Below are 15987 nucleotides of genomic sequence, written 5' to 3'. Positions count from 1 at the left end.
CCTGGAGAATGTTCCATGTGCCCTTGAAAAGAATGTATTCTGCTACTTTTGGGTGGAAAGCTCTATAAATATCAATTAAGTCCATTTGGTCTTATGTGTTATTTAAGGTCTGTATTTCCTTATTGATTTTCTGTCTAGATGATCTGTCCATTGATGAAAGTGGGGTGTTAATGTCCCCTACTATTGTATTACTGTTGATTTTTCTTTTTATGTCTGTTAATATTTGCTTTATGTATTTAGGTGCTCCTGTGTTTGGTGAATATATATTTACAGTTGTTATATCTTCTTGTTGGGTTGATCCTTTTATCATTATATAATGTCCTTCTTTGTCTCCTGTTACAGTCTCTTCATTTTGCCTAATTCTCTTTGTTTATTTCTATGTATTAGGTAGGCCAGTTTTGTTTCCCAATCTTGGAGTAGTGGCCTTATGTAGGAGAGTCCCATGGGGCCCAGCAGCACACTCCCCTCTGGTCACCAGAGCTATATGCCCCCTCTGTAGGCTGCGTGTGTCCTTCTATTGTGGCAGGGCTGACTACTGTGGGCATGCTGGTAAGCGGGGCTGGTCCCCAGCCCAGTTGGCTGCAAGGCCCTGCCTCCTGCAGTGGCTGTGGTCCTGCTGGAGGGTGGGGTAGGCTTCCCGTGTGGTTGGCTGAGCAGCCTGGTGAGGGGAGGCAACCACTGCCGGCCCACTGGAGGGCAGGGCTTGGTCCATCCGAGGCTGTCTGTATGGCCTGGGGAGGGGCATTAGACAGGGGCTGCTGCCAGCTCACTGGTGGTTGGATAAGCCCCCAGCACGAATATGCTAGAGGGAGGATTCCAAATGACACTTGCCAGTGCTGGTGTCATTGTGGTAGAAGAAGCTCCCAGAAATGGCTGCTGCCAGTGTCTTCATCCCTCGGAGGTCCAGCTGCTTCCTGCCTCTTTGGGAGGCTCTCCAAGATTAGCAAGTGGGTCTGACCCAGGCTTCTTTCAAACTACTGCCTCTGTGCTAGGATTCAGAGTGTGTGAGATTTTATGTGTGCCCTTTAAGAGTGGACTCTCTCTTTCCTACAGCCCTCCAGCTCTCTTATACACAAAGTCAGACATTCTGGGGGCTCATCTTCTGGTACAGGACCCCTGAGCTAGGGAGCCCAACATGGGGCTTGAACCTTTGGCTCCTTGGGGGGAACCTCTGCAATTGTGAGTATCCTCCTATTTGTGGGCTACCTACCTAGGGGTATGGGTTCTGGCAATACAGTGTCTCCAGCCCCGCTGCCTGTCTTGTTATGGTTACTTCTTTATATCTTTAGTTGTGAAAAGTCTTTCCTGATAGTCTTCAAATAATTCTCATAGGGAGCTGCTTTGTAAGTAGTTGTAATTTTGGTGTGCCTGTGGGAAGGTGTGAGCTTAGGATCTTCCTACTCTGCCATCTTGGCCACACCCCCAATCCACCACCTTAATATAATCCTTGTTAGTGTTTCAGTGTGCTTCCTCCCATATTATTTTCCTGTACATGGTTTTAACATGACAGTAATCTTATAGTACAGTTCGGTATATACAGTTTTGAACCTCGCTTTTTTCCCTAATTATATCACAACGATTTTCCATATTATTACAAAAATTTCGTTATTAAAAAAAATACATGCTGATTAAAATTGGACAAGAAGAAACTAGGGGAGTGATCTCTCGTATCCATCACTCAAACACAACCAGAATATTTTACCTTTTTTACTCAATATTACATCAAGATGATTCTTCCATACTATTATCTAATTTTTAAAAAGTAACATTTTAAGAAGGAAATCCTGTCATATACAGTAACATGAATGAAACTTGGAGATATTATGATATGTGAAAATGCTAGTCACAAAAAAGACAAATACTTCATGATTCCACTTACATGAGGTATCTAAAGTAGTCAAACTCTTAGAAAGCCTAGGGACTTCCCTGTGGTCCAGTGGCTAAGACTCCATGTTCCCAATGCAGGGGGCCCAGGTTTGGTCCCTGGTCAAGGAACTAGATCCCACATGCCACAACTAAGTGTTTGCGTACCGCATCTAAAGATCCCGCATGCCGCAACGAAGATCCCACTTGCCACAACGAAGACCTGGCACAGTCAAATAAATAAATAAATAAATTAATTAAATAAAAAACCCAGAAAGTCTGTTGTTGAAGATACATAGAGAGTTTGAGTAAAATTGCTTCATAAAATATAAAAACAGTGATATTTTTAAATTAACATGTTGTTATAAATGTGATTTTAAATATATCTGTGGACCTAATAAAGTTTATACAGTATTTGCATATTTATTGTGCTAACCAAATCTCAACCCAGGATAGAGCTTTTCCTCCAGTCTTATTGCAACACAATTTTAAACAATTGCTTTTGATATAAATGGGTAGGGGATTACCTTAGTGGTAATTGCTTCAATACTTAACTGCCTCTGTCAAACAGGAGAGGGCTCTACTAGGAGTAGGGAGGGACACTCAATGCCTCCGTGGAGAGAAAATGAAACTGAAGGGTGTGAAACAATTAGTGTACCTGGAGCCTCTTACCCTCCCCACCCCAACCCTGACCTGAGGATAAAATGGGGAAATTAATGGCTTGACAGCCGCTGAACTCCCCCCATCGCTTCAAATTATAGAAACTTACAGTTGGAAGGGACCTTACTGATTATGTGGTTTAGCCACCTGTTGATTCTTAGACTTTCTGATAGTCCAGCCAAAAGATGATTCAGTCTTTTTTGGTACTTCCAGTACTAAGAATGAGACTTGTAACCCAAAAGAAGTACATATCCCAATTTTTATACAACAGCCTCTGGAATGTTTGGAGAAAATATTTTTTCTAAAGTAGGTAGCTTTAAGATTTTTTATTTGTAAAGATAATATAATTGGCAAATGCCAATGAATTTTTGTTATTATTTTATTCTATCCAAAGTAGAGAAATATTTTCTAAATTGTATTTGTGTTTTGGTTTTGAAACATGATTTATGTCCAAATTTGTATACGTGGTATTCAAGTTGAACTTGAAGTATCTCCTTGTTTTTATATTTTTTACTATAAGTAGCTTTAAAAAATCATATGTGTATCTTATTTGGTGACCTGGAGCTAGATGAAATGTAGGTGCTTTATAAACCATCTTAACTACTGGTATTATCTTGCTTTCTTGAAGCATGAAATAGTTCAGTTTATTGACTGATTGTATGTCACTGGGGAGAAATGAATTTTCACTGTGTTTTATTATACCTATCAGTGAGTTCAGCGTTAAAATAAATAATGCTTTAATGAGAAAAGAGATGGCCTGATGGTTTCACTATGGGAATGAGAGAAAGAACCCTGGGCTATGATCCCATCAGAACACCTGACCGACTTTGAGGACCAAGATAGGCACTTCACTTCCCTGTGCCTGAGTTTCCTCAGAAGCAAAACAGATTAAGAAAATTGACTTTTACCAAAATAGAGTGAGAAACAGTATTTTTCTCATGCTTTGAAACTTAGATAAATGTTGCTTTTTAAAAAAAAATCCCACAGTATTTACATATTTATTGAGACTTCTCTGTATTGGGCAAAAGGATGCAAAGAGACTATGGACTGTCTGAAGGCACTGTGCTAGCCTTGTGCAGGTGGCCCCTTTGTGTGGCAAGGAAGCAGTGTCTTCAGGTCGCCTCTACCACCATAGTTCTTTGGAGGAGGAGAAGCCAGGTGTATCAGGGCGGACACCTGCTGGCAGGCTATTAAGATGAATTCACTATAAATGGTACTTGAAGGCTAAGCTGAGGATCTTCCTGCAAAGAGGTTTTATTTCCTTTGCATTCATAAATGCTACTGAGATTACTTTCTAATTATTGTCTCGTTTCAAGCTCATAAGCCTTTCTCTTAGATGAAACAGACTAGATTATAACTTACTTTGCCTCATTCATGTTTGTAGTAACAAGATATATTTGTTTTGTTTGTTTTTGTCTTTTGAAGAGTAGGGAGGGTGGCTGTCTATTATTCTCCCTCTCCTATCAGTCCAGGAAGCATGTAGGGGAACAGCAAAGGAGCAGACATCACTGCTGGTAATCCACATACCCTGTCCTCTAGGCAGGGATCCAGGGCTCAAGGGACAAGATATTAGCCTAGCAGTTTAATACATTCAGGTCACATTCCATGTGACATTTTACAGGTAGGAGGCAAGATCAAACTTCTGTAAAAAGTTGGGTCCATATGGTGGGTCAAGGAGGATGTGTCTAAAATTTTAGCACCAGAGATTGATTCTTTTAGGAGGTATCATTGCATGATACAGAATCAGAAGTGATTAAAATAATGATAATCGGGCTTCCCTGGTGGCGCAGTGGTTGAGAATCTGCCTGCTAATGCAGGGGACACGGGTTCGAGCCCTGGTCTGGGAGGATCCTACATGCCGCCGAGCAACTAGGCCCGTGAACCACAACTACTGAGCCTGCGCGTCTGGAGCCTGTGCTCCGCAATAAGAGAGGCCGCGATAGTGAGAGGCCCGCACACCGCAATGAAGAGTGGCCCCCACTTGCCACAACTAGAGAAAGTCCTCACACACAAACGAAGACCCAACACAGCAAAAATAAATTAATTAATTAACTCCTACCCCCAACATCAAAAAAAAAAGATAATCATAATAATTCAAGGCTCACAAAGAACCTTTATGTCATATCTCATGTAAGGTTGACAACAATGTGCATGTGTGTGTGTTTGTGTGTGTGTGTATAAAGTTTGCTAGAGCTGCTGTAACAAAGTACCACAAACAGTGGCTTAAACAACAGAAGTTTATTGTCTCACAGTTCTGGAGGTTAGAAGTACAGAATTAAGTTGTTGGCAGGGTTGGTTCCTTCTGTTGGCTATGAGGGAAGGATCTGTTCCAGGCCTTTCTCCATGGCTTGTAGATGGCTTGTCTTCATGTTCACATGATGTTCTCCCTGTGTGCATGTCTCTGTGTCCAAATTTCTCCTTTTTATAACGACGTCAGTCATATTTGATTAGGGCCCACCCTAATGACCTCATTTTAACTTGATTACCTCAGTGAGTACCCTCTCTCCAAATAAGTCACATTCCGAGGTACTAGGGGTTAGGACTCCAACCTATGAATTTTGGGAAGATACAACTCAACCCATAACTCTACCCATCTATATATGTATATATACAATATACTATAAAGAATGGTTCAATATTTGATATATTTCTATTAAATCTTAAAGACATTTTAATATGTGGATTTAAATAATCATTGAGCCATCATTGCATAACATTTCTAGAAAGAAGTGTTTTTGTCCTGTCTTACTCATGGCCTCATAAAGTTAACTAGTTTGTCCTGCACCAGACATAATAGAAACACCTCTTCTCCTCCCTCTACCCACTCATTTCCAGATTGCCAGGAGTGGTATTCTGCCCTACTCTTCTTGTTTCTCTTTTATGGTAGAGGAACATACCAGATTTTTTTAAAATGCCTCTTATTTTTTATTTATTTTTTTAAACTTAACTTATTTATTCTATTTTTACTTTTTGGCCATGCTGCACAGCTTGTAAGATCTTAGTTCCCTGACCAGGGATTGGACCCAGGCCCCCAGCAGTGAGAGCACAGAGTCCTAACCACTGGACCACCAGGGAATTCCCTAAAATGCCTTTTAGAAAACTAGTGGAATCCAAATAAAGCATAAAGTTTAGTAAATAACAATGTGTCAGTATTGGTTCATTAGTTGTGACAATGAACCAAGTGTAGTTGTCCCATAGTAAGGAAAGGGTAAACAATAGAAGAAACTGGGGTGGGGTGGGGTGGGGTATATGGGAACTCTCTACTATCTTTGCAAGTTTTCTGTAAATCTAAAACTATTCAAAAATAAATTTATTTAAAGAATAAAAACTTTTTATAATAGAAAGTAGTATATAGTATATATTATACAGTACATTAATGCTGTATTTAGAAATATCATATAATTGTATTGTTTTTATGCCATTGCTTGTACGTCTTTTAGTACAAAAGAACAGATTAGTTGTGACCTCTAGAGGACAGTGTTGAGTCATAGAAAGATTTTCACAATCTGCCCAAGTTGAAGATGGACTTACACATTTTTTCTTCCTTTTTTTAACCCCAAGGCTCCTGTTTGTTCATTATCCCTCTTTAAAAAAAAAAAAAAAAAAAAAACTAAGGAAAATGTATGCTTCATCTGCTATTCTGATTTATTGGAGATTTGCTTTAACTTATTATTTTTATGGAGTTTTAGGTCTACACAGATCTATCAGGCCAGAATGACCTGCAACATTTTCACCCATGTTCAGAGCACCGAGGGCTTGTGGAAGTTGTGCAGGAGTGTGGCGATGGGGGGGGAAGCATTATGAGGGACATAGTATGTGTTTGTGAATTCTCATGTGATGGAGAGAGTGCTATAGAATTGAACTCCCTTTAGAAAAACTAAAAACAGTTTGTAGATTAATGAGGATGCTCAAAAATTAAAGAGGAGCTTTGATCTTTTAAGGTCAAGACTGTTTGCTCTGCAGTGGTTTGTTGGGGGTAGGGAAAGGGAAACAAACCATTGCTCTAGCTTCTGGAACAGATTTCTGGATTAATTAGAATAGAAACTCAACATTTTAATTTAAAAATTATCCCTCCAGAGGCAGTCTCATGAGATTGACATTTTATTTTTAAGAGGCTTGCGGGGTTGGGAGTTACAGAGTGCTACTCAAGCACATCGGAGCCATATGAACCTAAATTTGCAAAAAGCTTGCCTTGGATCTAGAGGCAGCTGAAAATAATTGTTCATGTATTGGTGGGCTCAGAAGTTCTGAAACACGTCATTCTGTCATTAGATGGATGACATTTTTTGCTGATAGTGGAGTCCAAGGGCTTCACTCATACTAGGTAAGAACTAGTATAAACATTCAAAAATAGTTGTCATTTGATGACAGTGTGTTCCGCTTAGCAGCACCTATAGATTTCTTATCTTTTGCTCAAAGAATAAATCTTTAAAAATTTCCACTGCTGAACTGGGATGTGTGAGCCTTTTAATAGAATTTTTGAAAGGGAGTGGAAAATTTACAGCCCCTCATAAATAACGTGACATGAAAGTTAAAATAAATAGCGTATTGGTAGCCACACCATCGAAGTTGAACCCTGTGGGCACGAGTCTTCCTCATTCTCATCTAATGGTGCTGGGTACCAAAAATTCTTTCTTAGGTGTTGTCTTCGCTTAATTAATGGTGATATAACAATGTTCCACAGACCATCTGGTTATTTAATAAATATTACAAGGATTCGATAGATATTTTAGTCCTTGAGATTGAGATTGGTCCCCTAACCTGGTCTCTTACCCAGTGTTCCTCATCTCAAGGAAAAACATTTCTCCATCCCGTTTGTGCAAGTCAGAATCCTGGGAGTTGTCCTTGACTCCTCTTTTTTTCTTACCCTTGCACATATTAGATGCTGCGCCAGGTTTTATTGGTTTTACTTCTTAAATATTTCTTGAAAGCACCCACTTCTCTCTCCATGGCCACCACTCTAATCCAAGCCCTTGTCATATCTGCTTAGACTACAGCAGAAGCTGCCTCACCTACAACCAGTGTGATCTTTCAGACACACATCTATGAGACCTTCAGTGATTTAGGGTAGCAGTGTCTTAGGATAATAACCAAAGTCACTTTCAAGGATGGTAACGCCCTGCACGTTCTGGTCCCTGTTTCTCTCTCCAGCCTCATCTGAAGACATTCTCCTCCTTGCTCCCTGTGCTCAAGCTTCCTGGCCTCCAGTGCATCCCACAGGGTCTTGTAATTTCATCTACCTGGGAGTGTCTTCCCTGCTGTCTTTGTCTGATTGTCTTCTACCCTCCTTTATAAGTCACCTCAAGTGTGATTTCTTCATGAATGCCTTTCCTGATGATTTGGCCCAGAAAAGTTTTCTTTATTCTATGCTCCTTTACTTTATTGTACTTAATATCAACTTATAATTAGACACAGCTTTGTTGTTTGTTGATGGATATATGTCTCTACTACCAGCATATAAATTCTGTCAGTGGGGACCATGCCCAAGTATGCTCACCATCAAATCCCCAGCACTTGGCACAGTGCTTGGAAAAAAGTAGTTGTTCAATACATTTGTTGAATGAATAAGTGGCTTTTTTTTTTTTTTTGCGGTACGCGGACCTCTCACTGCTGTGGCCTCTCCCGTTGCGGAGCACAGGCTCCGGACGGGCAGGCTCAGCGGCCATGGCTCACGGGCCCAGCCGCTCCGCGGCATGTGGGATCTTCCCGGACCAGGGCACGAACCTGCGTCCGCTGCATCGGCAGGCAGATTCTCAACCACTGCGCCACCAGGGAAGCCCTAAGTGGCTATTTTTTATTGAATGTTTAGGTGGAGGAAGAAGAACCCACTGGATACATTCGATTTGAAAAATTTCTTCCAGTGATGACTGAAGTACTACTGGAAAGAAGGTAAGAAAATAAGTGCAATTGTTAAGGTAAGGTAATGATTGGACTTGCATTAATTTCAAAACACTTGGCTTTTTCCCTTTATGTGTTATACTCAACCAATATTTATAGGATAGCTTCCTTCTAATTTTTCTGTATACTTCTGAACTGCTGGTTGGTATGTGCTCCGAAGTATCAACCACTTCAGTATTAATCTAATAAGCAAAGTGTAATTAAAGGGCAAATAAGCTGCAAAAAGCATAGATCAACAGCATTCTTATTATCTTCTGTTTTGAATTATCAATGATAAATAAGAATTAACCCTGATTATTTTTCTAGAGAAAGTGTAGCATTAGCTTACCATAGTTGGTTTACTGTAGAAATTTTGTCCCCAAATCAACAAAAATAACCAAAGTCACTTTCAAGGATGGTAACGCCCTGTACATTCTGGTCCCTGTTTCTCTCTCCAGCCTTATCTGAAAACATTCTCCTCCTTGCTTCCTATGCTCCAGCCTCCTGGCCTCCAATGCATCCCACAGGGTCTTAGTGCATGTAATTTCATCTACCTGGGAGGAGATAATAATGGGAACAAGTTTTGTCCGGATTATTTTGCACAATAATGAAAAAGCTAATAGATAACATCAAACATGCCAGTGATTTTTAACTAAGTATTCCTTGTGGGTGTGGAGTACTTTCAACTTCATTATCTAGATATCTAAAAATATTTCAGTGAGGGAAGTATTATTAAATATCCTAGTATGTTAGCAGCTTTTTTTTTTAATGTGATCATTTGTTACATAGAGACTGAGCTAAACACTGTGGCATTTACTCCTTTTATTTTATAATTAGATATAGACCAATTCCAGAAGATATCCTTCATCAAGCTTTTGAGGTGTGTAAATTCCAGATTTTATATATATTTATATTTACATGAAAAATTCATCATGTAGAATTTATTCACCAAACAAAAAATATAATTTTTATCTTTTCTTTTCCCCTAGGTGTTAGATCCAGCTAAACGTGGGTTTCTTTCTAAGGAAGAATTGATCAAGTATATGACTGAAGAAGGTGAGAGTGATTTTTTTTTTTTTTCCCTGCGGTACGTGGGCCTCTCACTGTTGTGGCCTCTCCCGTTGCGGAGCATAGGCTCCGGATGCACAGGCTCAGCGGCCATGGCTCACGGGCCCAGCCTCTCCGTGGCATGTGGGATCTTCCTGGACCGGGGCACGAACCTGTGTCCCCTGCATCGGCAGGCGGACTCTCAACCACTGCGCCACCAGGGAAGCCCAGTGAGAGTGATTTATTACTTACCTTATAACAGTAACTTATTTAAGTGATTAATAATTTTAAAACAATTAGGCAAAAATTCTAGGGGATACTTTAAAATCAGTCATTCCAGTTAAAAGGAGTTATTTACTCTTCTTATTATTTTGGTTTTGGTGTGGTTTCTGTTTTGTAGGGGGTAAGAGGACAAAGAGTAAGTTAAGGGGAGATGGATTATTGCCTTATAGGATTTTGTAAAGTATAATGATACTTCTATAAATTGAAGTCATTCCATTCACTTAGAGTATTTCCAGAATAAAGGGTATGCCACCAGGAAAACATGAACTATCAATCACTATAAATCAATGCTTGTTACTAGATTGAAGATTTGAATTGGAGTCTATAAAAATTCCTTTTATAAAAACTTTTCAGTTGGTGAAGTTAGGGATAATAAAGCCTCAAATAAATATGAATTCACATAAAATGTTTCAGTTTTTTATGCTAATGGTACCATATGTATTTGCTTTGCACTTGAACTGTACACGCATGCATGCACACACACATATACATACATATATATGCCAACATATTTCCTTTAGGAATTCTCTCTGCTTAGGCTGATGTGTAAATTTGTTTTCCCTGAATGTCAGTAGCCTAATGGACATTCTTTTGAAGCCATTCTCATATTAGTCACTTCCCCTCTTCCTATATAAAGTTAGAGCTCTGTCTCTGTTCAGTTCACTAGTTCATAGATGAGTCCTGAGTGATTCAGAGTTGCTAATCACTTGAGACAATCAGAAGTGCAGGGAATTTTGAGTCGGGAAGATTAAGACTGCATCTCCATGTGCCACTGATGGGACCATTTTTGACTTGATCTACCATTAGGTGAGAATACAGGGGGTGAGAGTAAGAGTGGCATGATCGTCATAACTGCCATCCAAGAATTCATGACCTTGTTAAAATTATCTTAGGGGTTAACTTTGATGGAAATGTTATGTTTCAAAGCACCAACCTAGGAATTACTTGAAGGGAAGTAAATCCTAGGTTATATTAGGCAATATGGATTTCGTCAAAACAGCCACAACAGCTCAACGTCATTAGTATGACATGCCCACTGTGTAGGTGAGGTATACTAAGCACAGCAAGAGGTAATGATACTAAAATCCGCTCCCTTTCTCAAGGAAATTATAGTCTTATTGGAGGAAATAAAACCAACTTATAAAACAATTCAAAATATAAGACAGTAGAAAAAAGTGAGTATCAGAAGATCAACGTGGGCTGGACCAGCCTGGAAAGCTTGGTCTGGGAAGACTTAAAGAGAAAATAGGTTTGTTAAGATGGTAGAATTACCTGGGTGGGTTATTGAGAGCAGGGGTAAAATCTTCCGGCATTGTAGCACCTCCCACGCATAGTAAGTCTCAGCAAATGTTGGTTGAATTAACGAATGAGTGAGGAGATGAATGTAGAATGGGTGAAGGGGCTGATGAGGGGGAGACATAGATTGATAAAAAGTATGAACAAAAACTGGGAGGTGGGAATGAGCATGATATTTCGGGAGCCTGTGAGAAGACGGGGCCCAGAGGGTCTTGTTGGCAAACGGTAGGAAATGAATCTAGGTCGATTGACTGGGATTAGATTGCGGAGGCCGGGGCTCAGGAGAATTCATCCTTCGGGCAATGGAGAAGCATTGCAGGGTTCTGAGCAGGTGAATCACACAATGCAAGAGAGATTGTGGGAAGGTTAATCTGGTGCTGGTAGGTTTGTGAGATGAGCGAGAAAGAGGAGAGACTGGGGAGACTAGTTAGGAGGCTAGTTCAGCATTTTGAAGGGCTGTATCTGGCAGTGGCAGTGGGAATGGAAAGAAGAGATTGATACAATAGGACTGTCTACAGAAGGATCCACAGGTCATGATGAGTAACAGAGTGCCGGGGACAAAGACGGGAGCTGAGTCAAAAGTAACAAGGCTTTGGCCTGGACGACGGGTATTACAGTAATGCTACTGACTGAAATAGGGGAATCAGAAACAGACTGCAGTGGATACAGAGACAGTGCAACTTTTCACAGTGTCCACAGAATATTAATCACTTTGAGAATATGCATTCTAAATGCCCAGGATGTTGTATGGTGAATGTAATAAATCACATAGAATCAAGTTCCTGCAAGATAGAAGTCCGCACGTGTCCAGGTATGTGAATTGTGTCAGACAGCCTTTAGCAGCAGGGAAGATCTTGAAAAAAACTTTTTGAACAAACACATATTGCTGCCTATGTGCCAGGCAATGTTCTAAGTGCTATTCAAATAATAACACTTAATTCTCGTAACAAGCCTATGAGATAGGTAGTATTATTATGATCTGCATTTTACAGACAGAAAAACTGAGACACGGAGAGGTTAAGTGACTTGCCTGGGATCTTAAAGCTAATGAGACAGCAGAGCATTTGAACCCAGGCAGTCTGGCTCCCAAGCTTGTGTTTTTAATCCTTAAGCTATTTTCCTCCCATCCTTAATCAAATACTATGTATCTCTTTCCTTGCCTGAGGAAACAGTGACCACCTTCTGTATTTCACTGTGAGCAAAACCTTGTTCCAAGCAGTCAAGTGTGGTTCCTGGACCTTGAGTTGGCATGCAGATCCAGTTCCACCAGTCACTGGCTGGGGCTGCCTGCCTGTTTTCTTTGTGTGCTGGTGTCCTCAGCTGTAAGTGGGGATAATAGTTCTTACCTCTCATGAGGTGGTTGGGAGATTAACTTACTTAATATCTGTGAAGCACTAAGATCAGTGCCTGGCACACGGTAGTTCCCGATAAATGTTTATTGTCAGTATTCTCATAAGGACTTACATGCCTAGCAAAGTTCATTGGCAGTGGATTTAGTATTTAACAATCAGGTTATAAGAAAGATTCAGAAATTGTCTTTTGGGGCTTCCCCGATGGCACGGTGGTTAAGAATCCACCTGCCAATGCAGGGGACATGGGTTTGAGCCCTGGTCTGGGAAGATCCCACATGCCGTGGAGCAACTAAGCCTGTGCACCACAACTACTGAGCCTGCACTCTAGAGCCTGCGAGCCACAACTACTGAGCCTACGAGCCACAACTGCTGAAGCCCAGGCTCCTAGAGCCGGTGCTCTGCAACAAGAGAAGCCACCGCAATGAGAAGCCCACACGCCGCCATAAAGAGTAGCCCCCGCTCTCAGCAACTAGAGAAAACCCGTGTGCAGCAGCAAAGACCCAATGCAGCTAAAAAATTAAATAAATGAATAAATAAAATAAAAAAAAAAGAAATTGTCTTTTTAGGCATTTTAGGCATTCTTTCTTTCCTTAGGACGTAAACATGATTTCAGAAGAACTCAAGCACGTTCCCATTGTTTGGTAACACTATCATCATTGTCATAAAAATCCCCACTTGAATAATTTCTGTATTATTAACTGAATTCCACCTTAGAAAGCGTTGTTTGTAGTGGCAGGTGACAAACTCAGAAATTTACCTGCTTGGATTAAGACTCTTTAGGGGTGAGCTGGCGATTTGGATGTTTCTGTATTTTTGTTTAGTATCAGCACAAAGTTCTATATTAAATAGATGACAGTGTTTCCAGTGTTCTTCCTGAATTTGCTTTTCATCTTGGTGAAACCAATATCCAAGATGGCCTTCAGCTATTACCTGAATCCAGCTAAAGCCCACAGATTTTCTATCCAGCTTGTGGTTTCATTTGACAGCAGCACTGGGCCAAACTATAACAAAGAGGACTGTTTTGAAATGGCTGATGAATGCATCTGTCACTGGGTGCAGCTGGATCACTAAATTAACCTACTCTGGTTAGAGAATATTCATAGACATTGTTATAGCTTAAACCTCTGTTATCTCTTCTTCAGCATTTCTGCGTAGCAACCAGTTAATTCTTTCTTCATACTCTTACTAAATATAATGATTAGACTCCCTGTAAAACTATGACTTCAGGTTAATCCTTTGGCGATTTTAGTGGTTTTAATTTAAGTAAATAAACAACCTTATTTATGATGTTTTCATGTCCTCCTGCTGATTTGGCTGAAACGATTGATTCTATAGGTTGCTTGAGATATGATACCTGCAAGGTAAAATAACTCCAGAATTTGCCAGGGGTCCAACAGCATGCTCTTTGAACCTCTGGACTGTCACGATGTGCTGGCTTTATGGCCCCAGGGAGAGTAACTAGAGACACAATGGGGGATGGTGAGGCTCCATGGCAATTAAGTGGGCTAGTGGAAAGAGAAAGAAAAAAAATCAGAGGATTGTAAATGATAAGTTTCCCTTCTTGTTCCTCCCAGGTGAGCCTTTTTCTCAGGAGGAAATGGAAGAAATGTTGTCTGCTGCAATTGATCCAGAATCGAATTCAGTTCATTACAAGGACTATATAACAATGATGGTGACAGATGAAAATTAAACACTCTACAGACTTCATTTCTAATTGAAAGATCATTTTAAGAATTGCTTGTCCTTGTTAATTTCACATTTTATTTTATAATTCCTACGTATTGCTAATTAATGCCTTGTGACAACTATTTCAAGATATTTTGTTTTTTAAAGGTGATCATAACAGTTTAAAACACAAATTTATTTAGTATGGCTAGCCCTATGGAATGACAAACTGCTAATTATTTTAAAACTATTCTTAAAATATTTAACATTATCCATGGATTGTTACTAATTTTCTGCAATAAAATCCATGTTACTTTCCAATTAATTAAGCTGACAAAATGAAGAATGATTAGAATGACCCAAAGTTTTGCATGTGAAGATCTTGGGTTGGGGCAGAATGACCATCAATTGAAGATGAGGAGTAATGGGACGACAGCTTCTTTTTGAAACAGCAAACACTTCAGCAATCAGCATGTGGAAGGAAAGTCATTGAAACGGATATTAATAATTAATTTCTTATGAGTGCCAATTATAAATCTCCTTTGAGACGCTAGTAACTTAGCATAAAAATTTAAATTTGCTGATCTAGTGAGTTACCTACCATTTATGGAATAGGTAAAGGAGTTGAGATCATTGAACCTTGAGAAAAGAAGACTGATTGGAAATTGGTAATGTAAGGAAGTGGCAATTCTCTCGTGGTCTTCAGAATTCTTAACCTATTCAGAATACCTGTCATGAGAATATTGTCCTGAATACTGAGTAAGAAAATTGAGAAATGTTATGGGGTGCAGGAGGTACAGCTGTTGAAAGAGCGAGATAAAGTTATCTGAGCACAAAGAATCACAATGGAAAAGCAAAGAGGAAAGTAAGATAAAGGAAAATGAATAATCTTCCATAACCTGTATCATTCTCTCATACACACACACACACAGTGATCTCTGTTTAAAGATGCTTCACCACTACATGTGCCTATATATATACATATAAACATTTAATGCTGCTTGTGATTCTTCCTCCTAGGCATGCAGGGGGCTGCTACTTAACAGACTCTATCATTGTTCATTCATTCATTCATGAAACACTTACTGAGAATTATTAGATACTGTACTAGGAACTGGAGTTGCACGGTGAATCAGTCCCTAACTAGTCGAGATCACAGTTTAGTGAGGGAGACCTGCAAGTCAATCAGCAACCACATTTCAGACAGGGCACATTCAGGGCCTCTAGTTGCTTTCTGAGTGAAGAGGATGGTGGTAGGTTATAGAGCTTGAGGAGAATGGTAAAATTTGGAAATATCTCTCATGGGAAATGGGAGAAAGAGTTGAGAAAGAGCCCATGTAAGAATTTCAAGAAATCCTGGAGGATTTTATTCAGTAACTCAGGCCCAGGAACAAAAATGATGAATTTTTGTATTGATTCAGGGTTAAGGTTTGTCATCTGAGTGAGATGGAGGCAACCAAAGGTCAAGGGAGTAGAGGAATTCACAAGAAAGCAGTTGTAACAACGCTCTCTGGAGTCTGAGTAGTAGAGATACATACAGGTAGCAGTGGGCTCTCAGACTGAGAGGCGGAGGCAGGGCCTCAGGACCTCCAAAGGGGCAAACAGCTGTGCAGCGGGAGTGAGAGATGATGGGCTTCCCTGCCATTCCTGAGTAATTACATGCTTTGCTTGAAATTTGACTTCACTGTGTTTTTAGAGTGTTCCTTCATTCTCCTATGTTATTATTGTAATTAATAATAGCTAACATCTGGGGACTGCTCACTATGTGCCAGGCACTGATCTAAGTGCTTTTTATGTATTAGCTGATTTAATCCTCCCAGCCACCCAGCGATACGGGTCACAGCTATAAGGGGTTGTATTCATCAGTTTGTGCTAGGTTATGCTGTGATACCAAACAACTCAAGAGCTCAGGGCTTACTACAATGAGTTCTTTTTTGTTCATGTT

At 40.0% G+C, this 15987-nt stretch overlaps 1 protein-coding gene across 1 annotated transcript in view; it reads left to right on the top strand.

Moving 5' to 3' along the window:
* Nucleotides 1-14367, top strand: part of EFCAB2 (EF-hand calcium binding domain 2) — a 128619-nt gene extending 114252 nt beyond the window's left edge. The window contains exons 5-8 of the mRNA XM_060090878.1: nucleotides 8333-8412; nucleotides 9238-9280; nucleotides 9390-9456; nucleotides 13952-14367. Of these exons, the coding sequence (XP_059946861.1) occupies nucleotides 8333-8412; nucleotides 9238-9280; nucleotides 9390-9456; nucleotides 13952-14067 (306 nt within the window). The 3' untranslated portion in view covers nucleotides 14068-14367. The remainder of the gene's footprint in view (nucleotides 1-8332; nucleotides 8413-9237; nucleotides 9281-9389; nucleotides 9457-13951) is intronic.
* The last annotated feature ends 1620 nt before the right edge of the window (nucleotides 14368-15987 follow it).

Source organism: Mesoplodon densirostris, chromosome 2 (genome assembly GCF_025265405.1).
Source record: "Mesoplodon densirostris isolate mMesDen1 chromosome 2, mMesDen1 primary haplotype, whole genome shotgun sequence".
Classification (NCBI taxonomy): Eukaryota; Metazoa; Chordata; class Mammalia; order Artiodactyla; family Ziphiidae; genus Mesoplodon; species Mesoplodon densirostris.
The sequence above is the reverse complement of the archived record's forward strand: the minus strand, read 5'-3'. Positions and strand labels throughout refer to the sequence as shown.